The 26,586-nt window shown below is 32.9% G+C and overlaps 6 protein-coding genes across 9 annotated transcripts; 4 read left to right on the top strand and 2 right to left on the bottom strand.

The window, feature by feature from the left end:
* Positions 1–272: 272 nt before the first annotated feature.
* On the bottom strand, positions 273–6,683 carry LOC100883462 (uncharacterized). The gene is made up of 7 exons (XM_012298485.2): positions 6,650–6,683; positions 4,432–4,744; positions 3,999–4,362; positions 2,933–3,187; positions 1,943–2,238; positions 1,066–1,429; positions 273–631 (listed from the first exon to the last, which is right to left on the bottom strand). The coding sequence occupies exons 2-7, from the start codon at positions 4,731–4,733 to the stop codon at positions 377–379; spliced, it is 1,836 nt and encodes a 611-aa protein (XP_012153875.2). The 5' UTR covers positions 4,734–4,744; positions 6,650–6,683; the 3' UTR covers positions 273–376.
* A 410-nt stretch (positions 6,684–7,093) lies between these two features.
* Positions 7,094–8,697, top strand: MED31 (mediator complex subunit 31). 2 transcript variants are annotated; one of them, XM_012298492.2, is made up of 4 exons: positions 7,094–7,365; positions 7,538–7,627; positions 7,698–7,985; positions 8,404–8,697. In XM_012298492.2, exons 1-4 carry the CDS (start codon positions 7,299–7,301, stop codon positions 8,439–8,441), a joined length of 483 nt encoding a protein of 160 aa, XP_012153882.1. In that variant the 5' UTR covers positions 7,094–7,298; the 3' UTR covers positions 8,442–8,697. The 2 variants fall into 2 exon arrangements, with proteins under 2 accessions (XP_012153882.1, XP_003700274.2); XM_003700226.3 differs by having other exon boundaries at positions 7,095–7,365; positions 8,371–8,697.
* Positions 7,129–14,077, bottom strand: LOC100877798 (organic anion transporter 3). Its single transcript, XM_012298490.2, has 8 exons — positions 13,256–14,077; positions 12,333–12,671; positions 12,018–12,265; positions 11,092–11,378; positions 10,669–11,023; positions 10,359–10,597; positions 9,691–9,866; positions 7,129–9,406 (listed from the first exon to the last, which is right to left on the bottom strand). Exons 1-8 carry the CDS (start codon positions 13,388–13,390, stop codon positions 9,098–9,100), a joined length of 2,088 nt encoding a protein of 695 aa, XP_012153880.2. The 5' UTR covers positions 13,391–14,077; the 3' UTR covers positions 7,129–9,097.
* Positions 8,465–17,812, top strand: LOC143264694 (uncharacterized). The gene is made up of 4 exons (XM_076533073.1): positions 8,465–8,540; positions 14,199–14,353; positions 14,879–16,950; positions 17,023–17,812. Exons 3-4 carry the CDS (start codon positions 16,903–16,905, stop codon positions 17,251–17,253), a joined length of 279 nt encoding a protein of 92 aa, XP_076389188.1. The 5' UTR covers positions 8,465–8,540; positions 14,199–14,353; positions 14,879–16,902; the 3' UTR covers positions 17,254–17,812.
* Positions 17,813–20,016: 2,204 nt separating this feature from the next.
* On the top strand, positions 20,017–24,033 carry LOC100883575 (protein-lysine N-methyltransferase SMYD4). 2 transcript variants are annotated; one of them, XM_012298493.2, is made up of 11 exons: positions 20,020–20,766; positions 20,862–21,093; positions 21,438–21,624; positions 21,692–22,007; positions 22,081–22,327; positions 22,408–22,721; positions 22,804–22,877; positions 22,966–23,075; positions 23,153–23,444; positions 23,519–23,684; positions 23,755–24,033. In XM_012298493.2, exons 1-11 carry the CDS (start codon positions 20,642–20,644, stop codon positions 23,915–23,917), a joined length of 2,226 nt encoding a protein of 741 aa, XP_012153883.1. In that variant the 5' UTR covers positions 20,020–20,641; the 3' UTR covers positions 23,918–24,033. The 2 variants fall into 2 exon arrangements, with proteins under 2 accessions (XP_012153884.1, XP_012153883.1); XM_012298494.2 differs by lacking the exon at positions 23,755–24,033 and having other exon boundaries at positions 20,017–20,766; positions 23,153–23,461; positions 23,519–23,632.
* A 79-nt stretch (positions 24,034–24,112) lies between these two features.
* Positions 24,113–26,485, top strand: LOC100878022 (putative RNA-binding protein EEED8.10). 2 transcript variants are annotated; one of them, XM_003700229.3, is made up of 7 exons: positions 24,113–24,321; positions 24,401–24,489; positions 24,589–24,728; positions 24,793–25,061; positions 25,122–25,636; positions 25,695–25,971; positions 26,030–26,485. In XM_003700229.3, exons 1-7 carry the CDS (start codon positions 24,261–24,263, stop codon positions 26,446–26,448), a joined length of 1,770 nt encoding a protein of 589 aa, XP_003700277.1. In that variant the 5' UTR covers positions 24,113–24,260; the 3' UTR covers positions 26,449–26,485. The 2 variants fall into 2 exon arrangements, with proteins under 2 accessions (XP_003700277.1, XP_076389174.1); XM_076533059.1 differs by lacking the exon at positions 24,113–24,321 and having other exon boundaries at positions 24,401–24,445.
* Positions 26,486–26,586: the final 101 nt, after the last annotated feature.

Genomic DNA, 26,586 nt, shown 5'->3' on the forward strand with positions numbered 1-26,586 from the left:
AGCATTTAGAAAGAGAAGTCATGTGATAAATGAAGTTATATGAAGCACTCAATGTTTCAGGTATTGATGAGATGAGGCGTTTAATTTGCTAAGAATTAATAAGGCATACTGAGGCATTTAATATATTAAACATTACTAAGGAATATGAGGCATTTAATATATCAAACATTACTAAGGAATATGAGACGTTTAACATATCAAATATTAATAAGGAACGTGGCATAGTTGTCCTATGAAAACACCCAAGATTACTAAAATAAGAAACATCACGATGTTTACCACGTTTTTTATTTTCCACTGAGATCATCCAGTTTCATCAGAGAACAAAAACAAATCTATACAAAACAAATTTTTGTAACATGACTTATATAACCGTTTAATCGATATCCAGCTTCTTGAATGTTCCTTCGACGCCAAAAAGATCGTATGCTGTTTTTCCTTTGCCAGGTCTTAGCGATTCGTTGACTCGTCTCGATTCTTCTTGTATAAAATAATCTCGATTCGCTTCGAGCTCTTTAACCGCTTTTTCATGAATCTTCATTAGCGGGCCCCCTTTTCCACCAGCTTCATTTGGAAGTACGTCGATTGGAATAAATTTCGATAAGGTGTCCAAATTCGTGTGTGTGTGAAGCTGAAATAAATCATTGAAACAAACTTCAAAAAATGAATGCTGTCATCTCTTTTTTAAGATGATTATTATCAAAATAAGTAGCTTTCAATATAAGGTACGACGCATTATGCTCTCCGAGTAGATGAGGTACTGATCAAAAAAGAGTATGAAGTATTTTACATTGAAATAATGTCTGTTTACAGTGAAATTATATCTATTTCTCAAAATACAATATGAAGATCTTAATATACCACTGTATAATAGTGTACAAAACACTGTGTATACTCGCAATAGTATGAGGTATTCTGTAACCACAAAAATAGGTTATGAGGCACCTTCTATCCTTGAAAATATTGTATGAGGCACATCGTATACCATTTTAAAATGCTCGAGGTATTCTATAAACTACTTAAAACTTGTCTCCGGTTAGTAATGACTCTATCATTTTGCATTACCATGTCCATGAGTTCTTTCTTCATGAACGGCTTCATCATGTTGAGTATCACATCCATCACGGGCGTGATATTCATGAAGTGAAACCCTTTCAGACGAACCGGTAATGCATCTTGCAGAAAGGTCAGATACTTCTTCAATCCCATAGGATTTAATCGCGCAGCATGTCCTAGTACAACATTCTTCATATCGAATAAGATGATGTGTCCTGGCATCGTACCCTCTGAGTAGAGCCACAAGTCCAACACCATGCTCAGATATTTCATTCCGTCGTTATAGACGTAATGCGACGGCTCTGGATCGATTAACCTTCCATAAATAATGTTGTAACCCTCCGGTGTTTTCTTCTCCAAGATTGATGTGGTACTGAAAGAAATTGAAGTAATTAAAATTTCATTTTGTGTACTCGTTTACAGAACTTTAAACTTAACTTCGTTTACAGAATCGGCTGAAGATGTGGCGTGAGATGGCTTGTGCGTGCAGCTCGCAATTAGAGTGATATGCAAGAAAAGATAATTCGAGATTGAAAGATAATGACCGTGAAGATGAACAGTATTCCGTAATATTTCACATCGTTATGATGTTATTTATGCACTGTCCTTGATATCAATATTAATTTTCTTCATTTAAAAATTTCTCAATGCTCAATGCAGTGCAATGCTTCATTCTAACTCTTACACTATTCTTCCTTCATTTTTTATATTAAAACAACGTTTTAACGCTTAATTGTAGACAAGACTTTATTTTATAAGTACGCGTTAAGATATTTGTTCTATTTATTAATTTTGAGGCCTCCAGAGTGGCCTCACAACGTAGTTCAACTTTTGTCTGATTCAGTTTTTCGTAAAATCCTTGACATATGACATTCTGTATACTCACACTGTCTGGAAAGATTTTCTCAGATCCTTGTTTCCTAAAGGATCTCTGTTCGCAAAAAATTCAGGGACGTGTGTCTTTATGGTATAATAAGTATCGATAGTATTTTTTGTTGTTTCTATCCGGTAATAATTGCTGTGTAAAAACAACGCTATTTCGGAGTCGGTCATTTCGGGCAAATGTGGCTGTTTCTTGTTCCAATCCTTCAACATTTGCACATCCTCCTTCTTCATTTCCGGATTCTTTTTCAGCTCATCTTCAAACTTCACTGGCTTGAATGCGGTCATGGTTGGCTTCTTTTAAGAAGTAGTCTTGCGATCTTGAAGCACTGAAGAAAACTGAAATATTCAAGGCACGGAAGAAAAATGAACTATAGCAACAAAAAATTACTGCCTAATGATCGCGTCCACGGCTTGAACAGCACTGACAATCCATAGACATTTGAGTAGATACAAACCAACTCGTAAAATGGCGTAGAACGGATCATCACCGTATAATCACACGTAGCGTGACGAGCGACTACTTATTAAATTGTTAAGTGTTAAATTATACACATATTCCGAGACGACATGAAATATTCATAATAATATATAAAAGCAATTATAACTCAAATACTTTATAGTTTTTATTAAAAATTGTATATCTTATCTGTGTTTCTAATTAATATAAATGTTTTAGAAACGGCGATGGAATATCACTTATAACAATATTCTTGTATTTAAATTACAGAGCAATTGGTACGTAAAGGAATGAAGGCACCGTTATATTTAATTAGAAACTGTACATTGTCCTAATTAACTAATGATGTAAATAGTAACAATCTAATACCGTTTGAGATTTTTAAAAATCTCGAGCCTTAAATAGAAAAGTTCTCATTAGTGAAGCATCACGCTGAAGCCTCAAATAATACATACAGCAGAAGCGACCGTACAAGCTTCAAAGCTCATATCTGCCTTATTTATTTCAAGGAAATATTAGTAAAAAATAATTTTAATCTATGTCAAGCTTCTTGAAAGTGCCCTCAACTCCAAACAGGTCATTCGCAATGTTACTTTTGCCGATACGCGATGACTCATCCACCCGAGACAGTTTCTCCTCCTCGATGAACCATTCTCGTTTACTGTCGATTTCTTTCGTCAACTTGTCATGCAACGTGGACACCGAATCCGCTTTGCCACCCATATCTTTAGGAAGCGCATCGAGGGATACGTGTTCCTCTAACGTCTTCAACGATGAGTGCATGTGTATCTGAAAAATAAACCAACAAGGGTGAACAAAGATGCATGGGTAGATATAATATTCGTTGCTGATATTTATTAAAGTAAAAGAAATTACTGCACAAAACGTTACTCATCATTTTTCAGCTGTTCCCTGAACCGGAAAATTATTGTTTCGTATAAAGTCAAGCAATTACAATTTTACGTAAGACACCGTCGAACCAAAGACGCATGTAACTTCGAAATTATTACTCTTGTAATTGGCTGGTAAGATACGGTGCAACTAAATATCGGAAGAAATGTTGCAACGATTACTCGAGAATGTTACTTAATAAGCAATCGGATCGAACGTTTTTGATATTCATGTGAAATTTTTAATCTTTTTGTATTGTTGGTACTTTGTTGCTTCTGAAACTTATATGTTCAATGACTTGTAACTCAAAGAGAAATGAAAAGAAACTGAGGTAGAAAAAGAAAGTGGACAAAGTCTAGAAAGAGCCTGTGTTCTAAGTCTAGCAATAATTGAAGAAAAACCTAGAAAGAAATATAAAGTGATCTAAGAAGAGCTTACATCCAAGAAAATTCTAGGAAGAGAAATCTAAGAAGAGTCTAGAGAGGATTCAAGAAAAACTTGGCATCATAAAGCCTCACTTGAACGCTTCGAAGGCCTCAAAACCCTAATTGTGCCTTACACGATTACTACTGTTTGAACAACTCGAAAGTAAATTGCGTTCAATAGAAAAATCTCCCCATTTACAAAGCTTCAAATAGTACAAACTGCAAAACAAATCCAATATAACTGTAAATCTATTCATAAAGTTTGATATCCTATTTCGCGTTACCATGTTCCAAAGTTCCTTCTTCATGAAAGGTTTCGCCATATTGAGTATCACATCCATCACAGGCGGTGTATTGATGAAATGAATCCCTTTCAATCGCACGGGTATTGCCTCTTGGACGTACATAACCAACTTCTTCATCCCCATAGCACTCAAACGACCCACATGGCCGAGACTCAAATTAGCCGAGTCCCCGATAAAAATGTATCCATCGCAGGTACCGTTATTCAGTCCAATTAAATCGGATGCCATGAAGAAATATTTCGTGACTTCATCAAAGGAATAATGCGCCGGATCAGGATCCACTAACTTCGAGAGAAGTATCTTGTAACCTTGCTTTGAGGTACTCGGTAATTCGTTGATGGCTCTGCAAGAAGAATATGATTATTGTAAAATTGTACAGTATATAGAGAATTGTGCAGGATTTGAGACTCACACAGTATTGAATGCTTGACGCACTTCCTTCGATCCCAGAGGATCCCTGTTTGAGAAGAATTCAGGGACGTGGGATCGGATGGTGAAGAAGTTCTCTGCCGTATTTTTGGCTGCCTCCATGCTGTAGTAATTGCTGTGTAGAAACATTATCAGCAGCAAATCGGAAATCTTCGGTAGATGTTGCTGCTTCTCGCACCATTCCCTCAGCATCTCGATGTCCGACATCTTTATTTCCGGATTCTTCTTCAACTCGGCCTCGAGGGAGAAGGGATATGGCAGTGGTATCATCTTCTTAGAAGCCATGGTTTGATTAACTGGAAATAAAGGACGAGTCTTAAGTTTAAATCTTACAATTAGAAGCCATAGTTTGAATAACTGAATGTAAAGTTCAAGTCTTAAACAAAGATTCTTCTAAATATTTTCCAGGTGAGTTTCATGAAGTTTAAATCTTAGAAGCCATAGTTTGAATAACTGAATGTAAAGTTCAAGTCTTAAACAAAGATTCTTCTAAATATTTTCCAGGTGTGTTTCATGAAGTTTAAATCTTAGATACCATAGTTTGCATAAATGAAAGTAGAGCACAAGTCTTAAACAAAGATACGTCCAAATATTTTTCAGGTATTTTTCATGAAGTTTAAATCTTCTTGAAGCCATGGTTTGAGTAACTGAATGTAAAGCAGAAGTCTTAAACAAAGATTCTTCCAAATATTTTACAGGTATTTTGCATGAAGTTTAAATCTTGAAGCCATAGTTTGAATAACTGAAAGTAGAGTACAAGTCTTAAACAAAGATTCTTCCAAATACTTTACAAGTATGTTTCATGAAGTTTAAATCTTGAAGCCATGGTTTGAATAACTGAAAGTAAAGCACAAGTCTTAAACAAAGATTCTTCCAAATATTTTACAGGTATATTTCATGAAGTTCATATCATTTTTGAAGGTAAGACCTGGACTCAGTTTAATTTCATTCGAATATTAAAATTAACAATATCAGTAAAAAAGATCGTTTTTTTAGTGCGTGTAAGAAAATGTTTAATAACTAAATGCAAATCCAAGGATTATATAATTGAAAAACACTGCATCATGACAATGATTCAGCTAAGACACTTCCTACTTACAAGACCGCGTAGAATTGCACTGGCGAACGATTTGAAGTCTCGGCGAATACTGGAGAGAAATACGGAATCCAGTTGATTTTTAATTGATATCACGAAATTAATCATAAACGGCCACGCAGTTACAAGTATCCGTTAGAACGCGAGTTTCCGTCTAAAGAGCAGCGTACTTTTTAGCTGACCGACTCGCATAAGAAGAGGGTAATTGCGGCAGCAGCAAAGCATGAATTAGTATGAAAAAGCGAAGCCCGTAACGCAGTGACTCAAGAGAGATGGTAGAGTTGTCTTACCACGACACGAACTGTCGATATGGCGATCCGTACTGTTATAACGCTAATTAATTTTCACGGGCAACATCGCAGGATTATGAAAGCACATGCGGAAATGGAGGAGGCACGGACATGTAGGCATTATGACGCTTTCTAATTTAATCATTTTCTGATCTAGTTCCTCGTTCGTTCCGTTTTGGACACGAACTTTCGTGCCCCTCCTGTTCAAATTTCTTGTGATTGTACGGTGCTAATTAAAGATGATGTGCAAAATCGCCAACAGTGATTTATTATAGCGATTAAAAGGATCGGGATTGAACTTTGTTCACGACCGTCCTTCGGAAGATGGCATTCAGGAGCGGCCCTCATTAACTGTGATCGTTATTTCCTACTTTGCATATCAAAATTTTATTTTATTCATAATAGCTGCTTTGGTTTTAATTAGTTTTCTAATAATAGACATCTATCATGTTATATACACAAACACTCTTATAATGCCATTCTTACATTATTATAAATATATTTATTATAAATATAATGTTGTAACATATGTTGTAATAATGTATAATATCATAATGTTATAATGTAAGTTACACATATGTCAATTAAATTTTTGCCAATATTCATATTAAATTTTTATACATTACCACATTCCGTATATATGTGTATTATACATTACTTCAAACGATAACAAGAAGTAACTTACAATTTAAAAATACAAATAGGTTAGTTTTACATATGCATTTTATTGAAAAATTTTATGAACATTTATGAAACACAATTTGAAGAAATTAAAAATTGAATTTACAATTTATTATTGTACACTATATACTTACAATTTATTATTTCTACTCTTCCTTTTTCTTTCTCCTAATAAGCGAATTATATTAACGTTAATTTTAGATCATAATGCACGTATAGGCTAAGAATATAATTTGTAAAAATTGAGAATATTCTCTACCAATCAGAAGCAATCGAATCACTGTGAGAACTCACCGTGATTGAGAATAAATGTGATCGAGTCACGAATAATTCAAAGTAGCAGTTATTTCTAAATAACCACAAGCATACAAATTATGTATCATCGTGTATCATTGAGGTGTGTTGTAGCATATTACTTATGAGGCCAAATAAACTGTAACATCAATATGAAATTATAAAACAAAAGAATTGTGCAATGTTTAGATTATACCTTGTAGAGTGTGTTTAGAAAGGAAATTCAGATTTGGCGCAGAAGGATAAAGCGCTTTTTTTAGTTCTTCTGATAATCACCGAAGCAAGAGAGCGCTAACATCGTCATAGCGTGTTGAGTTAATTTTACGTCATATGTATTCAACATGTATACGAAAATCTTAGACAGCTTCAACGAAATTCTACGGCAGAGTTTCAATTGTTTTAATTATTTTCTGTCTAATTTATCGTAAGTGTGACTTTGTAATCAACACTGTCGGAAAAAATTAACTGCGCAGGATTAATGTACATACTATGAACCGTCTGGATGATCCTCCGGGTCTCATGAAAGGCAGAAAACCATCTTTCATTGGAATGAACGGTATTTATACTTTTTTCAAAAATATATGAAGAAGTATAACTTATTTTAACGTTAAATGTTTTAAAAATTATACAGTATTTGATTTTTAATATTTGGTGTTAGGTTAGGTTTTAACAGAGGATATACATATTATGATTAATTATTTGTTAAATATGTGATTGTTTTTGTTTAGGGGGTCCAGAAACAGATGATCAACAACGCTTAAGATTTCAGGTTGAGTTGGAATTTGTTCAGTGTCTTGCTAATCCAAATTATTTAAATTGTATGTTTACTAAAAAGTTTTAAAATATATAAAAGGTTTTTGTGAAAGATAATAACAAATGTTATTACAGTTCTAGCGCAACGTGGATATTTTAAGGACTCAACATTTATCAACTATCTTAAATATTTGTTGTACTGGAAGGAACCAGAATATGCAAAGTATTTGAAATATCCTATGTGCTTGTATTTCTTAGATTTATTGCAATATGAACACTTTAGGAGAGAAGTTGTAAATTCTCAGTGTACAAAATTTATAGACGATCAACAAATTTTATTATGGCAACATTATACCAGACGTAGGACAAGACTATTACAGACTGCTGCTGAGCAAACGCAACATACAAATCCTCAAAACAATGGTATTGTACAACCTAAAGTTCCTTGAATAATATATTATATAAAATTTGCTATTAAACGGGTCCATAAAAACTATAATACTAAAATGACATTACATAAAATCATCTATATAATATAGTTCCTTATCAGAATTGTTTTAGTAGTGTTTTTTTGGCTATAAGTCACAAATAAAGTACTTTTCTATGTTCGCAATATATCTGTGATTACACTTCTCCCTCTTTCCTTCTATCTCTCATGCATATTTAATTTATATAAAGAACTTCGCTTAAAATCTAACAGCATTAAATCATAAGTGAAAATTACTTTAAACAAGTAGACGAAACTTATAAAGTTTCATTGTTCATATACACTAAACTAAAAGATGCATATGTTTTAAATAATTGGCAGAAACAAATTGAAATAAAGACGCTCAAATTGTAGAATCTGATTTTGGACGAGCGATGCTGAAACCTGAATAGCTGTTCATAATTATTATGACTATTTGTGCTTCAAGACAGTGGAAAAGGTGGAAAATAATTGAAGATACTGAATAGATGCTGTGGATTTTACCTGTTTTAGTAAGTCATTTTGTTTCACTCTGAAACAATCTGTATTAATATAATTATTCAAGTACTGTTCAATCATTTTTTTTTTTCATATAACATTTCTTGTAAAACACATTTTTATTTGTTAAGAGGAGACAAGTAATAAAAGGATGTATCCATGTAACAATAATTACCGCCTTTTATGTTAAATTAATTTTTACACTACTAAGCCCTTACAAATGCAATACTTTGGTACCTGTTGAACTATATAAAAAGAATTAAAATATGAAACATTCCAGCTCCTACATTTGTTTTAGCAGGCAGTGACAACTTACTTTATTATAATTTGTTTAACGCATTATATTTAACAAACAAGAAATTACTATAATATGAAAAATATAGTACTTGCACTTAAGTAATCTAAATCACATATTACGATATTAAATATACATATATAAAGAACCATAAAAAGTAGTAAATGTCCAGTCAAAAATTTACATTTCCAATCACATCGTAAAAATCCTTATAAAAAATCAAGGCTTCTAAACAGTACAATAAAGTGATCTCATTTTTTAACATGCCCATAGTTTTCAGTCAGAATTCTTGTTCTCCGTGAAATTCACTAATATACCATTTCCAGCATCCACCCAATCCTCTGAAAACAATTTTGTTCTGAGTATCTCCCTTTCTGAGGCATCTTCAATGGTAGGTGGGGTTTCGTTATTCAGATTATCATTGTTTCTTTTCTCTCTTCTTTTCACTGTTAACAATTCAGAATCTTCTGACGTGTCCGGTAAGACTTTGTCAAAAGTTTCTGGTAAGATCAAAACGAGAGCTCCAGACACTAAGCATAGCATTCCAATGATCAGTAGTGGAATGGTGACTGGAAAATATTCTCCCTAAAAATAAAAATTGGTCTCATCAATATGTCAGAAATTGATCCTTGTTTTATTAGGTATTTAAATGGATCTTATGGTGAATAATAAGTTAATAAGAGGAGTTATGGAAATGGAAATGTTGGTGTTTCACAAACTTACAGTAATTTTATATATAAAAATTTGAAAAGGTAGTGGGTAACCACTGTACCAAGGTGCATTAATGTTTGAGGCCATGATTCAGGATGTATCTTATTAAATTAATATTGCAAACAAAGTGTTAAGCAACCGAGATATACAAAACTTACCGATAATAACACATGCGGTGTACACAAACTGCCTATTTTGGCAGAAACAGTACAGAGACCTAAACAGGTGCCTCGTACAATAGTTGGAAATATCTCAGTCGTGTATAAATATGCTACAAAAACAGTACTCATTACTGTTATTCTACCAAACAGGAGCATGATAGTTTTTGTGAGGTCTGCAAATAGAGTATACAAATTTATTCAACATCTACACATTATTAACACTAGAACTACGAACATTAAATGCTCGTTTATCGAAGAATGAAAAATAAAATGAAAAGGGAAATAAATAAATACTAAAGCATCAAGTAACATATAGAACTAGTTTTTACCTCAACAAAATATGACAAACATTTCCATAAAATCACGACAATAAAATTTTGTAATATGAAATGAGAAATCTGAAACCAGTCATTTTGACTGGTTGGTAGTTCTAGTGTTAATCAAAAACTATTAACAAGTGTTTTATAAAATTTTAACACATTGACCTATCATTCATGGATGATATTTGAGTTCCCATAAAAATCCTAATGTTATTAAAGTTTTACTTGTTAGAAATATATTTGCTATTTAAAGTTTGTTAAAAGTAGAAATACTATTCCATGAAGTTTTTAGTAACATCAGTATGACGGTCAATGTGTCAGTCTTATAAAATGTTAAACGCCTACCAATGGTTGTCACAGGATTTGACAATATAATTGTAGCCGCTATTAAAATGCAAATAACACCACAAATGGATTGATATGCAGACATAGGTATCCGTCTGCCATATCTGGAGAGTACAAAGTAGGTGAACACATAAGTTGCAATTTCTAAAGTCCCTCCTAAAGCAAAGTCGACGTGTCGATTAAGAGGCAAAGGTGGGACAAGTGTCATGAAAACATAACAGGCCATGGAGGAGGTAAACCTGCAACAAATGAAAAATAAATACTCGTACGAGGTCTACCTGATTATCAAAAACAAGTGCCGCACAGTTACCATTGAAAAACCATTACAGCTCCATATTTTCTTAAAAGTATGGATTTCAATTGTTCCCTCAGTTCATGTTTGGTTTGCATATTCTCTTCAATTTTTTCACACTTCTTCTCTTCATCCGTGACCAACATCTCTTTCTTCTCAGGTGAGCGCAGCTCTACGGTATCGTACGCTTTCTTCATGGATAATCGCTGATTATTGGCTGGCTGGGATATCGACTTGGACTTCTTATGACTTTTAGAGCTGGATGGAATATTCCTTTTGTCCACTTCACCTTCGAGTTGAGAAGACTCCGTTTCGCATTCCGTTTTAGATAGTCTGCTCTCCAGATTTTCGGAAATTGCTCTTAAACTTGTTTCTGTAATACATTATCCATTTATAACGTTGAAAAATTGTACAAAAAATAGAATAGTTTCTAATTGTTACTTCGAACTTTCTGTTCAGCAACGTCCACGTTGCTGCTTAGTAGATTAGCAGCCTCTTCTTTCATTTCACTGTCGGTTTTTGTTTTCTTCAGGTCTGCACAAGAAACACGTGACTTTCTCTCCGGTTTAATCGGCGTTGTATTTTCGAGAATGCTCATTTCCGTTTTAGAATTCTCCCTTCGCGATTTGGTGCAGCAAACATTGTACTTTCCAATGCGTTCCACTGCCATGTCTGCTTCTGTCGTTTTTCCCTTCGCTAGCAGCCATCTCGGCGATTCTGGTATCATCCTGTATATCAAATTATATTTATTTACTCGTTAGTTATGCTGCAATGAGCATAACTGTCAGTTTATTTTCTGTCATAACATGTCGAACTTAGGGTACATTTTACTGTTTATAGTAATGGCTGTTTGAGGCCGATGACCAACCATGTTGTATTCAAAATTAACAAAAAATTCTTACGATGTCATTTTTGTCAAAGTTTAAGTTTCAAAACAATGTGCCATAAGTGTCATTTTGTAATTCTTTTATGTCATGAAATTGTGTTAAACTTTATGCGTTTCGTTTGATATATAAAAATTGTTTATTACAATTGACTATACACCATTTTGTATCGAGTTTCAAATTTACATACTGCAAGTACTGCTTTATGATATATCTATGTCATGAAATATTGTTAGACTTGAATTTACATCTCATTGTTTGCAGTAAATGATTATTGATTGAGGCAGATAACCAACCATTTCACATCAAAAAATTTAACAAAGTGTTAGCAGTTTTGTTTGTTACACCTTAAGCTTCAAAATGGTGTGCTATAAGTGTCGCTTTATATCACATTTGTCTGATTTCATATTAAAATCACTGAATATAAAGTAACGTAGTATCTTTCTAAAAAGAATTCATGATTTAATTATAAACAATTATTACCAAATGTAAAGCACCGTGATCGCTGTAGGAACCGAAACGGCCAACTGCAAGATCCTCCAGTCAGGTATGGCGTAGCTGAGTGCAGCAAGGAGCAGTAAACCAATGGCCCACGCAATTTGCATAACTAAAGCAACGAACGTCCGCGCTTTCGCAGGAAACAGTTCCAGGGATAAAATGTAAGTCGAATTTTGCAGACCCTGAACAAAGACTCCTTGCAGTCCGCGAAGAGCCAGGAACGTAGGATAGTTCTAAAATTAGCATTCCATTCAGAACTGCCTCCTTTCCTTTTTCATTTATAGGAAACTCCGTGTTTACCTGCACAACGTACAACGCCACAGCCATCGTGCCCTGAGTGTAAAGGCATATCGCTTGGACCGGAAGTCTTCCGATACGATCCGCCAAAAGGCCGGCGATCCAAGCACCCATTAATACACCGATATAATAAACGGTTGGACCAAGAAACGTCAAATATTGTTTTTCGCATATTAAACCCCATTCCGTTACCACGCTGTTTTCCCCAAACTCGGTTGCAAATTGATAATCTCCGAAACACAGATTTAAATCCAATGACTCGAGACCGGAAGTCTGATTGGTTGCAATAGTCGCGTTGCTGAGATCTTGACAACCGTACGTTCGTTTCGTTCCGTTTTTTGCCTGTAATTATGTGAATGAAACTGCCTCAGCGTTTTAGGAGACTTGTGTTACATTTTCGTGACTTTATTTTACGTTACTAATTTATATTCTACCTCCGCATTGTGATCTACTCAATAATTCTTTTCTATTACCAAATTACAAATTTGAATAATTTCTTCAAATACAAGGTTGTCAAATTTTTAATATTATAAAATATTTAAATAGTAATATCATACATATTAAGAATATTAGTATCATAAGATGTTAAGAATAATAATATCATAAGATATTAAGAATAATAGTATCATAAGATATTGAAATAATAATATCATAAAATATTAAAATAATAATATCATAAGATATTAAATACACATAAAAAGATTGTTTCATTTATTAAATTAAAAATGATTGAACCTGACCATTAAAAATTGCCTAAAATAATTCTTTCAATGTTTTCTATTTTACAAAATTTTAATTCCGAATATGAGGCCATAAAGCACGCACGTACAAAAAACAGTTTTACGTTTTACATCTCATAGATTAATTTCATACTCTTTCATTTTATTTTTCTCTGTTAAAAATTACTGGATGCACAAGAATCTTACCTGGCAGTAAAATTTCGGCGTGTAATTGTGAAAAATCGGCAACGCGTGGCTCATAGCAACGATCACATAATTAACACCCAATAGCAACACGATAACTATTTGAAAGCATCCAACTTTGACCTCCTCCGCGTTCATCTTACAAATTCTTCAACAACCACGTGTTACAATGTACAATCAACAACGAATGAAAATTCACTGAGTCCATCCAGAGAAGATAAATCTTGAAATCGCAAGTTCACAGAAAATAATTCGTTTATCCATTTGCACAGTGAAAGAAAACCAAAATGTGAAAAAGTGAATTGATAAAATTAAGAGAAGTTTTCTGGCGGCATGTTGGTCGAGAAGGAAGGAGCCGAGACGACGAGTAAAAGTTGTGTCGCGGAGACCGAACAAAGTGTCATCCGTGAGGGTGAAGCACGCACTAGCTGAAGAGGAGAATCCTCTCTCTCTCGAAGGATAGTACGAAAGAGGAACTGATTCCAAGCCGTGTTGAATCGGAGAAGGACAGAAACGTGTACTATTGTTTCACGGCTTGGCGACACGTATCCCATTAACGCACCCACGTCACGGGAAAACGATCTTCTGTCAATAATAATCGATTTTTAAATTGACGTAACATGAATTTTGCATTTCGAGGAAATGTACGTTTCTACCGCCACTTCCGGACGTGTCTAGACAGGCCGGAAAAAACGAAGCAACAATGACTTTTTTAGCAAAGTATTCGTATGGAATGTTAATGATTCGGGAATCTTCATTTCGTCACATTCATGTTTTCTTTTCAGATTTGTTAACATGAGTGAATGACATCAAACTGAGAATCTTTGCTGAGGGCCAAAATATTATTTTTAAATGAAGAAAAAATGATATGTAAATGTTATTTATTTTGTGCCTCAATACTAGTTACTTTCCTCATAGAAGACATCATGTATTAATCATGTTGCAGATGTTTTATGGAAGCAGTATCTCAGAATGTGGAAATTTGCAGTACACACGATGCAACTTTAAATAATAGCTTGACTGGGTCTATGAACTCTTGACGCCCGTTTACTTCATTCTATGCTCACCTGTGTAGGTTGCAATAGAAAGCTCCATTGATAGGTATTGATCGTTTCGTTTTACTGAATCGCATCCCTCCATGAAAATCTCTGTTATGGTCAAATACACATGACGTTATTTTTGCATTCTTCATATAAAGAATATTTAAAAAAGTTCCTAATACAAATTTCTAAAAGGGAAAATTCGTTGAATTGTATTATATTAAATTAGTTTTTTTTTTTAAACATGAAAAGAACGGTACATTCTGAGTAAAATTCAAATGGTGTGTCTTAAGTGATATTTTGAGATACATTTATATTACAAATTCATATTAAACAATCAACTTAATGAAGTACATCCTTGTTCATGATTACTGCAGCCTGTAATTAATTACATTGCAGTAAAATTTTTGATAAAATATTTATGTAGTTCTTTTTGTCAAGCTTTAAAATGATGTACCACATTCGTCATTTTGTGTCAAACTATAACTTGTGTAATTGTATCAAACTATATTTTGAAATTGATCATATCGTACAATATAATACTATTACTATTTCTGAACATGCTTCAATATCATTTATCTTGTAGGTCAAGGACGAACATCAAATCGGTGATACTTCATCGTTTACGTCGTCTTAAACAGCCTAATCAAAGAAAAATATCCGGTTTGACGAGAATCAGCGTTTGTGCCCATAAATGAATGCAGGAGTTGTTAACAGAAAGCATAAAAATTTATCCGGTGACGTCCTCAGCATGTCATACTTAGAGCACGGTTATCTTGATGAAGAGGGGGAGCACCAATCATCATAGTCCAGCGACAGTGTTTCCTTCGTTTCTGGAACTGTTTCTGTATGCGAAGTACATCACGTCCGGTCCCGGGCGCATCCTGCCTTTCACTAAAGGTACCTGCTCCCCCACCTGGGCGCCGATTCCAAAGGAAACCCTCGGCACCAGGTGAATCTTCGCCACAAATCGGGCATCGTCATTAGCATCGTCGTGGCTGTTCCTCGGTCATTGTCACGATGCTTCTGAACGATTTTCATTTCCATTCAATCGTTAGGAGACGTCGATTGTCAGCCATCATTGGCGACCGGCTATTTCAGACGATTTTGCGATGTTTCACTATTATGTTGCTCGCGTGCATTGAATGATAATGGAGCCGCCATTCTACGGGTCGGTAATGATACCGTGACGACAATGGGCCAAAAACCGTATATAAATAATTACCATCGTCTTCTGGATAACAATGTGAAGCTTTCGTCGCAATTATTTATTTGAATAATTTTATACAGTTATTTTATTTATATGTTCAATGTACAGATGTATTCTTTATACCGAGATGTAGTAAGGTGATTTCCGGCCTCGCATGTTTGGCAAGCAACGACGTGTATCAGCATTATAATTCATTATTCAGGATAATTTCCTGGCTACATTTAACAACACGCTTATTGTGAAAGTTCATTGGTTCATAATATGCAAATGGAACAAAGTCGTAAAACAAACAATTGAGGCTAAGTACCTTCAAAATTACCTGCAAACGATGCAGACGTACTCAACCTTCTTTAGAGAACCCATTTTCCCATGCATTTCGCTTAAAACCAGTCGGGAAGTTTCTCTCGAATTATCTAACTTCTCTTTTCTTTTGTTTCAGCAAAAACGTGGAAAAATTTGATCGACTATTTGTACTTTGAGGACTAAGACAATTCGACGATTGTGCTGACAGTAAAGCTAGTATTAAATTGAATATGTACATTTCAATGTATACGTCTGTTTATTAAGAAAAAGCAGAGGAAGAAATGTCACAATATTCTGCCTTAAAATATGGAAAAAACCTGAAAGGGATAAGACTTGGGAAGAGGAGTCCTTCATATTCCCTTATATGCCTCAAGGAGAAATATAAGTACAGCCCAAAGATGCAAACTTCAATATTATCAAGGTTCCAAAATTCCCAAACCCTGCATTCTCAAGATTCTAAAATCTTAAAATTCAAAAATTCAAATGTCTTGAAGTGTAGAGACAGTCTAAGGGGAATTTGTAATAGACTTAGAAAAAGGTAGAATTTGTGTCAAACCTAGGGAGCACTAGAAAAAGCCTAGGTAGATCCAGGGAGAACTTGAATGTTTTACGGCTCTGAAAGTATATACTCATAAAAAGTACCCATTCATATTGAAACCTATTTGAAACATATTTGGACCTCTTTATGGACACTTTCACCAAACAATTCCATTTTCACGCACTCAATTCAATAGACATCGTTAGCGTGACTACATACGTGGTCAAGCACGTATCGCATAACCCGAAGAGATGGCCTGAATGCCTTTTTTTGTCGTGTACCGTTACTTTAGAATAACTTCGGTTCTGTGATCATGGTTACCGCGCTTATTTTACTTTGTCCCCATCGTTCACCTGTTCGATCGTGCTCTATCGGCGACGAACTTTTCAACTAGAATAAGAACGGTACAAGTTTCTCCCGCGTAAACGCGACCTGTTCAGTTCTAGTTGCTCGCTCTTCGGGTTCGGTCGAGACTGTTTCAACGAATCCAACGGAGAATTAATTCATCGACGCCTTCAAAAGGATTCGCCGGAAGTGAATAACGCTACGGAAGTGCAAGATGAGAATTACGCTCGCTCTGATGGCAGTTCTCCTTACTTGTTTCGCGGTGAGTATCGACTGAGTAAACGTTTATAAACACATAGGTTGCAATAGCAAACTGAAATATTATAATCGACAGATTCAAGTTGAGAGCCGGGCAAAGAAAACCACGCAATTATCTCTGCAAAGCAAAGAGACGAACGTGGTGAATTTTATGAGAATACTTATGATGAGGCTTGTTTTCGGGGTTGCAACGGCGATGGGTCTCGGCGAAAATCTTTCCGGCGTACTTGGGGGAATTTTTGTACCGCCCGGAGCTGATGATTACAGTGATTACGCCGACGACGATCTCGTACCTGATTTATTTTAATGATCCTGCGCAATAGAGCTTAATATTGTCTGTTATCTTTTGATTTAAGTTACTTCAATGAAGTATTAAGTTTGCGACACGTTTAAAATGCATTGTTTTCCCGCCAAGTTACGACTGACGAGGAATATCAATGAGCGTAATCCATTTGAATCGTGCATTTGCATTCATCATTGTTGCGCCCTAAAATTGATTCACGACGATGTCTTTACTAAACACTTTCGAATACCGTTATTTGTCATAATTTTCGAAACTGTATACATGGAAAGTACATTGAAAACTGACTCTATATCGACGTTTTGTATCATTAATCAATAATTTTGAGATACATAATTTATTAGAATCTTTTTGTGCTTTTCTTATCAATATCTATTATATTATTATTTGTAAATAATACTGTACTAATTTATTTATTTATTTATTTATTTATTTATAAATTGATACGTGTAAACAAGATGAAACCTTGTTACGTCGAAAAGCATTTTATAATCTGCTTAGTGAAAAATAAATATTGCTTTTTGTACGTATTAAGGTTTCAATGTAATAAAATATTATGCTTAAATCATTTTTGTTGTTTATTCATTTGAGTGTAAAAATTTTAAAGAACACTTTAAAAGTTATTTGCAAAATTTGACAATTTATAAATCTAAAATCATGAAAGTTAGAAAAAATTGTTTCGTAAATGTTTCGTGTTCTAATTCAATTACGCATGCGCACTCGCTCATTCATCAGCTTTGCGCGCGATATTTTTAAAACCTCTATAAAGGGAAATGGAAATATAAATCTTCAAAGTATTGTAGCTTCGACAAAATATAGATTTTAGAAATAAAAAATTTAAGTAAGCGGATAATGTATAAATATATTTAACCTACACAGTAATATGATAATGGGACCTACAATGTATATGTAAATTTTACGCGATACTCACTATGAAGAACGTTTTATTTATTGAGCGAGCGAACGAAGCTCTTATACTTGACTTTGCAACTCCTTTGTCCGCGTTTTTCTTTTGCACTACTCAACCAATTCTCATCAAATTCTGCACGTACATGCGTATGACCATCCAGATGGACATAGAAAAAAAATTTTTAATCGGACTTGCCACGGACGAATAATCACGGAAAACACTGATCCTAAAAAATGGAGGTCCGAATACGCATATAAGGAAAATAAAAAAATGAATATTTCGGCACTTTGACGACGTAGTATGGTTTCTGAGGCATTTAGAAACAAATTTCTATTAGGGTTTGATGCATTTCGATGCCTAATAAAGCCAGAAAATCAATTTTTGTCGAATTCGGCCCAAAACGGTACAGATGGCGCCATCTAGCGGCGAGCGGCGGAACTACGAAAAACTAAAATTTCGATTTTCTTCTAAATTAGGCAATTTTACGTGTTTCTGAGGGTCAGAAATTGTTCTGTGGTCGCTCTAGAACCTATATATTGCCACGAGAACCACCCCAGAGCGCTAGAAAAGAAAATAAAAAAATAGGTGAAAACATGGACTAAAAAATTGGCGTCCATCTAGCGGTGAAAATTGGAACTACAAAAATATAAAAATGCGATTTTCTCGAAAAGTAGCGAACTTCGAGTACTTCTGAGGCTCAGAAAGTGTTATATGATCGCATTAGAAGGAAAATAATGCAATAAAAATTTCCTGAAAGCTTTAATAAAGAAAATAAAAAAAATGTCATTTTATGGAGAAAATTTGTGGTGCCATCTAGCGGTGAAACTGCGAACTAAACTGGAAAACCGTGTACCCGAACATGCGTTAGGGGTCAAATAAAAATTGATTTTCTGGGTTTAGTAGGCAAAAAAATAAATAACTTATTCAACAAAAATTGCTTTAAAATGTCTAAAGAAGCATACTACGTCGTCAAAGTTGCGAAATATTACTTTTTATGTTTTTCCTTAACGCGTGTTCGGACATACGTTTTATCGGTTTAGTTTGCAGTTTCGACACTAGATGGCGCCACAAATTTTCTCCATAAAATGACATTTTTTTTATTTTCTTTATTAAAGCTTTCAGGAAATTTTTATTGCATTATTTTCCTTCTAATGCGATCATATAACACTTTCTGAGCCTCAGAAGTACTCGAAGTTCGCTACTTTTCGAGAAAATCGCATTTTTATATTTTTGTAGTTCCAATTTTCACCGCTAGATGGACGCCAATTTTTTAGTCCATGTTTTCACCTATTTTTTTATTTTCTTTTCTAGCGCTCTGGGGTGGTTCTCGTGGCAATATATAGGTTCTAAAGCGACCACAGAACAACTTCTGACCCTCAGAAACACGTAAAATTGCCTAATTTCGGAGAAAATCGAAATTTTAGTTTTTCGTAGTTCCGCCGCTCGCCGCTAGATGGCGCCATCTGTACCGTTTTGGGCCGAATTCGACAAAAATTGATTTTCTGGCTTTATTAGGCATCGAAATGCATCAAACCCTAATAGAAATTTGTTTCTAAATGCCTCAGAAACCATACTACGTCGTCAAAGTGCCGAAATATTGCACTTTGCATGCGCAGTAGAATTGACATAGGCGGTTCATGTACGTATCACAATGCTGACACAAAATAATTAATTACTCATTACCCGAACATTATTTATGAACTTTTATCATCGAACCATGTAAATAATGCATTGCTGACCATTCTTTAATCATAAAAGTTCACAGGCTGTGCTCAGAAAGTGAGTAATTAATGATTTTGCATACTCATTATCGTGCATATTCCTCCTGCGCGCCGGGCGCGCATGCCACGGAGGAATAATTACCGAAAAACCATATCCCCGTAGACTTTAATGCAAAATTCAATTTGCTCGTGCTTATGTACTTGACTTTTCAACTTTTTTGTCCACGTTTTTCTCTTGCACCACTCAACCAATTCAACCGGATAAGACGGTTGACTATGTTTACTTTAGCGTGAAATTTACTCGCTCGCTCATCATTGTTAGGTTAGGCGCGGAGCGCCTCAATCAACAGACGTAGTTATACAAATACACATATATAATCAAGGAAACAATCAAGCGACTGTTGTTAGACCCATTTGCGACGATCCTTTTCTATTAGTATACAATTTGCAGGTCATATTCAATAGTCTGCACACGACATACGATATATGATATACCAAAGAGTAGGGACACGACCTCTTTGTCCAATATAGGAAACACGACACAATCCTTAGGTCAAATGATCCCTCTGCTTTACATAATATTATCCACTGTTTTGAATTCTTATCCACGAAGCAAATGGATTGTCATATCGCATAGTTTCTATAACGATATTCTGCAGCGACTAATCAAAAGGGTCGAAAGTGACAGACCAGTGCGTAACAAATTCCTATATATGCTGAACAAATGTACATGAATTAAAAGAATAATATTATATAAAGCAAAATGGAGTGGCAAGGAGTATTAAGAGTTCTTAGATTGCTCGGAAAAATAGACAATAAGTCACAAGAAAATAAAATAAAACGCGAAGATGAATTGATGATACAACTATTGGGTGATGAAAGCATAAAGTACGTAATTATTTGTTATTTCTACTCAATTATTTATCGTTTATTCTTTATTATCACATTTCACCATAAAAAATTATATATGTTTATATGTTTAGAAAAATTTTATGCTCATGGTTGGAAAAACTTAATAGCGAAAGAGATGTTAAGAGTATTGAAAAAGCAGAAGAATTTAAGAAAAACGGAAATAAACACTTTCAAATGAAACAATATAATGAAAGTATACAAATGTATACAAAAAGTGCACTATATGCTCCTGCAGATAGTCCTAATTTGTCAATTGCCTTTGCAAACAGATCTGCTTCTTTATTTTATCTAAATAGGTATAATGTAAGTAAAAATACTACTAGAATAGTAGCAGTGACAGCACAGTATAAATGGACTACAATTTTGTCAAATTTTTCTTTATATATAAATATAAAATTATATTTACTTTACTTTCTTAAATATATAAACTTTAAATACAGACAATTTAATTCATCAGAACTAATCAGGGTACAAAAGAAATTGTATAACTGAATATTTCAAAAATTAGAAATTCACTACTTAAAATATTATATTAAAAATGGTTGTTTTTATCTTGCTGCCATCTATAGTAATACATGCTATTATTATATTGAAATTTATTTTTTATTTTGATTTTATATATGTAAAATATGATATGGTACAAAAAGGATTGTATAAAGGATATTGCATTAGCAGTTTCGTTAAATTATCCTAAACAGTTATGTCATAAAATATATTTACGTGAATTACATTGTTACTTGAAATTGGGCAAAAAGCAATTGGCAAAAGAAACAGTTCTTAAAATACAAAAAATGGTTCATGATCCTACCTATGAAATTACGCCTGCAATGAAAGGTATATTACTCACCAGATTAATGAATTTATATGTTTTTAATATTTTTTAAAACTATTTTATTTATAGAAAGTATTGACAAAAATATTTCTGAAATAACATTTTCTGACTCAACCATTCAATCTGAAGAACAATATACTTGTGATTTGTCGAAAGTAAAATCTCAAATTATATTTGAAGAAAATAAAAATTTTCCAAATGCATCTGCAAGCATAGATATAAAATACAATGAAGAAGTAGGAAGGCACGTTGTAGCAAATAAATTTATCAATAAAGGTGAAATCCTTTTTGTGGAAAAGCCTATAAGTATTGTACTAATACCTAATGAATCAATAAGTGATCGTTGTCATAACTGCAATTGTTTCATTGGGGATATTCCCATTCCGTAAGTATACTGCATTTAGTGTTATCTTAAATATTTTTTTAGATTGTACATTCATATTGTTATATAATTTTAGATGTAAAACATGTTTATATACCTATTGTGGTGAAAAATGCTTAAATGAGGCATGGTCATTGTACCATTGTTGGGAATGTCCAGGAAGCCAAATGCGTCTTTGGGGACAAGTAGGAATAACACATTTAGCATCAAAAGTTCTATTTAATTGTTCAACTATGTCAGACAAGATCAGATTTAATCAACTACAAAATCTAGTTAGTCATTTTGATAAAATTCCTGATGCTGATTTAAGGGTGAATGGAATTGTAAGTATATGAAGGAATAGTATAATATGTAAAATAAGATAAAAGGGTTTGTTTAGTTCATAAAATTATAATCTTTATAGGCAGCTATGATGCTTACTATTTATTTGTCAGAATATACTAATTTTTTTGAAACAACTAATCTTGAGAATTGTTTAATTAGTAAATTTTCTGATAATGCATTTAACTCAAATTTTAATATATCGACAAAAATTGGCAAACATCTGTACGTTAGTTCTTTATTATTGCGATATATCCATCAACTCACAGTTAATGCAGCAGGAATTATACATTCAAACGTAATCGAAGACGATGTGCAAATAAACATCGTGGCTACAGGAATTTACCCTTCTGCCAGTATGATGAACCATTCATGTAATCCTAATATTATTAAAATGTAATTCTAACATACAAGATATATATATAAATATATTGAATTTAACGTCTTATTATTATTATTATTATTATTATTATTTCAGTTATATGGATCAATATTTGATCGTCAGAGCTGTGGAAGATATTTTTCCAACTGAAGAAATTTTTAATTCTTATGGTATGATATAATTTATTTAAACAATCTTGTTGAAATTTTATTTTCTAAGCACTTTACAAAACTAATTATTATGTATAATGTTCGTTAGTGGCAACTTATAGGTACAAAAAAACAAAAGCCAGACAAAAACTATTGGAATTGTATTATTTTAGTTGTAAGTGTGAGGCTTGTACTGTACCAGAACTAAAATATTTTGTGGTAAATAATTAATTATTTCCAAAATTATTTAAAGAAAAGTCTGATTTGTTCTTATTTAAAATATATAATTATTATAGGAAACTTGTAATGCCAAAAAGTGTTTAAAATGTAATGGTGCACTGTGTCAAATGCAGCATAATGTATTCTGTATAAGTTGTGGTGACACATCACAACATTATGAGAAAACTAAAGTAATACAAGCCAAACAGCTATATAAAAAAGCACAAAATTCAATAAGTTCAGGAGAATCACTAACAGCATTATTCCAAATAGAGGAATGTTTACGTATCAGAAAAACAGTGTTGTATGAATATAATCAGAAAATCTTAGATTGTTGGGCTTTAAAGAGAAATGTACTTTTTAGAAGAGGTTTGTATGATCAAAATGTATGTATAATATGCAAAACAATTTTGAAGAAAAATATATAATAATTTTATTTTCAGGTCAAATGTTGGATGTCATAATACATACAGATCTTTTAATTAGTATACTCAAGGAAAGATATGAGTATAATAGTTTAGAAGTTCTTAATGTACTTAATACTTGTATAAACTATTGTCTGTACTATTTACAAAAAATACTTCAGTTAAATACTGTACCGCAGTGCAGGTACATTTGTAATGTTGTATTTTATAAAAATTATTGAAAAAGAATTTACAATTTTTTATTTTTATTGTAGAGATGTACTAGATGGAACTGAAAGACATTTAAATATGCTGGAAGAGATTGCAAATTTCATGTATGGTAGTTGGAGTAAATTTTATGAGGATATAAAAAGAAACAAAGAAATGTTGCGTGTTATCCGAAGTAAACTATTATTAAAATGTAATTTTAATATTTAAAATTTGCACATATTGTATATTGTACTTATTTCGTATGTGTGACAATTCATATTATGTTGTTTAAAAAACGCTTGTATTTTTATATCAAATAAAAGTTTCTTTAATCCTCATTGTAATTCATAAGATAAAATTATATATTACACTCAAACTTTTTAAATTTATTTTTATTGACATTCAATGAAAATTGAAAAGGGGTTATGGTATGACGTCATGTAAGTCATTCATATGTGCGAAAGTACTACAATAATATACTTTCGTAAATCATGGTATTTATTCCAAGAGGGTGATCCAAAATCATAACGAAAAATAAAAAATTCAACGAACACTAAATCTAAGTATAAAGATGAACGATTACATCGAAGAATATTTTTTTGATAATTTACATCATTGTTCACTTCTTGAAGGTAATGTCAAATTGTTTGGTTAGTTTATAAGAATTTAGAATAAATTTGTATTTATTTGTTATTTACTCATATATTATAGATACATCGTTTGCGTGTGCGGATTTATTACCTGTAACCGAAGATGGTGTGCCAATTAGAAAATTGTTTATTAGCAATTTAGCAGAAAGAGTTTGTATACATATTTCAATGTTAAATATAACATATTGTAAATATGTATATTTTTAAATATAAACGCACATTGAATAACAATACAATGTGTTATTTTAGACTACGTACAAAGATCTTATTAAATTATTTTCTGAATATGGGGATGTTGAAAGTTGTTACTTGCAAAGAAATCAAGGAAATCAGGGAAAATCAAGTAACTATGCATTTCTTACTTTCAACAGTGTAGAAGCGGCTATAAGGTAAACTTAAATTTGAATAAACGCAAAGTTGATTATAATGCCAATTGTGTGGAATAATTTGCAGAGCTAGATATGAGGAAGGAATAAGATTGCATAATAGAAATTTAAAAGTTGTACCAGCTGACTCTTGGCATCAACCAGATAACATAGAAAATCAATATTATAATTCTAAAGATAAGTATAAAACTGAGAAGAAACAATCAAATGAACAATGTAATCAAGATTACGTGCAAAATGATATTACAGATATTTGTATTCAAACTTTAAATGATGACTGTTTAATGCATATCTTTCTTCAGTTGCCAATTGTAGATAGAATTAGAATAGAAAGAGGTAAGAATATAATTTAACTTGTTGCATTATTATTATTAATAAATTTTCTAATAATTGCAGTATGTAAAAGATGGAGAGCATTGAGTCAGGAATCTTGGCGTAGTGTAAAAAGACTGGATTTGTCATATTTGATGTGGGGTTCCTTGCCCAGTATAAAGCGAAGGGAAATTAATACCGGAACTCTTCGCAAAGTATTATTACGATGTGGTCGTTTTTTAAATGAAATAAGTTTGTCACAAATACCTCGTCAATTAAATCAAAGTACACTGACCATAGTTGGGAAATTATGTCCAAATTTACAAAGAATTGATGTAACTGATCTCACTGTTTCTGCATCTGGTATAAACTCGTTAACAAACAATTGTCATGATATCACTAGACTTAGTCTTGGTTCAACCACTCATATCTGTGATATGGATTTGCAAAAATTATTTGAAGTAAATCCGAAATTGCGTTATTTCAAAGTGGTCTATGGTAAAATATGTGGAAGATGTTTAGCTTATTTACCTTCAGAAACAATGGAAGAAATTGTTTTGGAAAGCTGTACCTATCTTCAAGAACATTTCCTATCACAGGTAAATTTAAAAATATTTTAATGTATTTTTTCTATTAATGATTTCGTACTTTTTTCAGGCAATTGCAAAATTACAAAATTTGAAATCTCTCACAATTCACAAATGTGTGGACATTTCTGGCAATGTCATTCAAGCTATTTGTACACATTGTACAAATTTAAAAACATTAGAGCTTTCTAGTATATCATTTTTGATACAGTCCAATGATATGTTACACATAACACAGTTGTGTAATCTTGAAGTTCTAAAAATCAGTATGAACATAGTTGTCATGGATGAACTTCTTACTAATTTGGCATTAAAATGTTTACGTCTTACTTATGTAGATATTGCTGGTAAGTACAATACATCTTCAGAATAATTCATGTGTACATTATTTTTTGTATATTGCAGAATGTTTTTTTGTCACAAACGTTGGTGTAGCAGCTATAGCAACATTACCAAAATTAGAAGTATTAATAATGAATTATTTGCAAATAATAACGGACATGAATTTGCGAGATATGAGTAATCTGAAAAGATTAGAATGTCGTGGCTGCAAATTTACAGATAAAACTATGACAGAACTTATTGGATCTGCACCTCGGTTAGAATTGCTAGATTTATCAGGGTGCCGTGGTATCACAAATTTAACATTAAACAAAGCTGCAACAGTTACAATTAATCGAACTAACAATACAATTTTAAAAATATTCGTTGGTGGAACTTCTGTAAATCTTAATATGTTTGATAAAGTATCCCCATTTTTGCAAGTAGTTAATGTAAATCTTTCTAGGCGTAACTCATTTTGTACACCATTTGTACCTCAATAAACTGTATAACATAAAAATTTCATAAAAGAATATAAAACACGTAGTTTCTTTTAAACTGTAAAAACCCTATATTATACTAAGATTCTCAAACTATTGTTAGCCAATGATATCTGGTCTATTGCACCTAAGAAAAAGTAT

Source organism: Megachile rotundata, chromosome 6, assembly GCF_050947335.1.
Source record: "Megachile rotundata isolate GNS110a chromosome 6, iyMegRotu1, whole genome shotgun sequence".
NCBI lineage: Eukaryota > Metazoa > Arthropoda > Insecta > Hymenoptera > Megachilidae > Megachile > Megachile rotundata.

Coding starts and splice junctions, on each gene's coding strand:
- LOC100877798 (XM_012298490.2), bottom strand. CDS start 13,390: ATGAACGCGGAGGAGGTCAAAGTTGGATGCTTTCAAATAGTTATCGTG. Junction 11,379..12,017: donor ATCACGGTGCTTTACATTTG/GTAATAATTGTT, acceptor TTTGATATACAG/GATGATACCAGAATCGCCGA. Junction 10,598..10,668: donor GCTGTAATGGTTTTTCAATG/GTAACTGTGCGG, acceptor CATTTGTTGCAG/GTTTACCTCCTCCATGGCCT.
- MED31 (XM_012298492.2), top strand. CDS start 7,299: ATGAACCGTCTGGATGATCCTCCGGGTCTCATGAAAGGCAGAAAACCA. Junction 7,628..7,697: donor TAATCCAAATTATTTAAATT/GTATGTTTACTA, acceptor ATGTTATTACAG/TTCTAGCGCAACGTGGATAT. Junction 7,986..8,403: donor TACAAATCCTCAAAACAATG/GTATTGTACAAC, acceptor CTCAAATTGTAG/AATCTGATTTTGGACGAGCG.
- LOC100878022 (XM_003700229.3), top strand. CDS start 24,261: ATGAACGATTACATCGAAGAATATTTTTTTGATAATTTACATCATTGT. Junction 24,322..24,400: donor TCATTGTTCACTTCTTGAAG/GTAATGTCAAAT, acceptor CATATATTATAG/ATACATCGTTTGCGTGTGCG. Junction 24,729..24,792: donor AGTGTAGAAGCGGCTATAAG/GTAAACTTAAAT, acceptor AATAATTTGCAG/AGCTAGATATGAGGAAGGAA.
- LOC143264694 (XM_076533073.1), top strand. CDS start 16,903: ATGAGAATTACGCTCGCTCTGATGGCAGTTCTCCTTACTTGTTTCGCG. Junction 16,951..17,022: donor TTCTCCTTACTTGTTTCGCG/GTGAGTATCGAC, acceptor TATAATCGACAG/ATTCAAGTTGAGAGCCGGGC.
- LOC100883575 (XM_012298493.2), top strand. CDS start 20,642: ATGGAGTGGCAAGGAGTATTAAGAGTTCTTAGATTGCTCGGAAAAATA. Junction 20,767..20,861: donor TTGGGTGATGAAAGCATAAA/GTACGTAATTAT, acceptor TTATATGTTTAG/AAAAATTTTATGCTCATGGT. Junction 22,878..22,965: donor AGAAATTTTTAATTCTTATG/GTATGATATAAT, acceptor AATGTTCGTTAG/TGGCAACTTATAGGTACAAA.
- LOC100883462 (XM_012298485.2), bottom strand. CDS start 4,733: ATGGCTTCTAAGAAGATGATACCACTGCCATATCCCTTCTCCCTCGAG. Junction 4,363..4,431: donor CGTCAAGCATTCAATACTGT/GTGAGTCTCAAA, acceptor TTCTTCTTGCAG/AGCCATCAACGAATTACCGA. Junction 1,430..1,942: donor AGAAAATCTTTCCAGACAGT/GTGAGTATACAG, acceptor AATTTCTTTCAG/TACCACATCAATCTTGGAGA.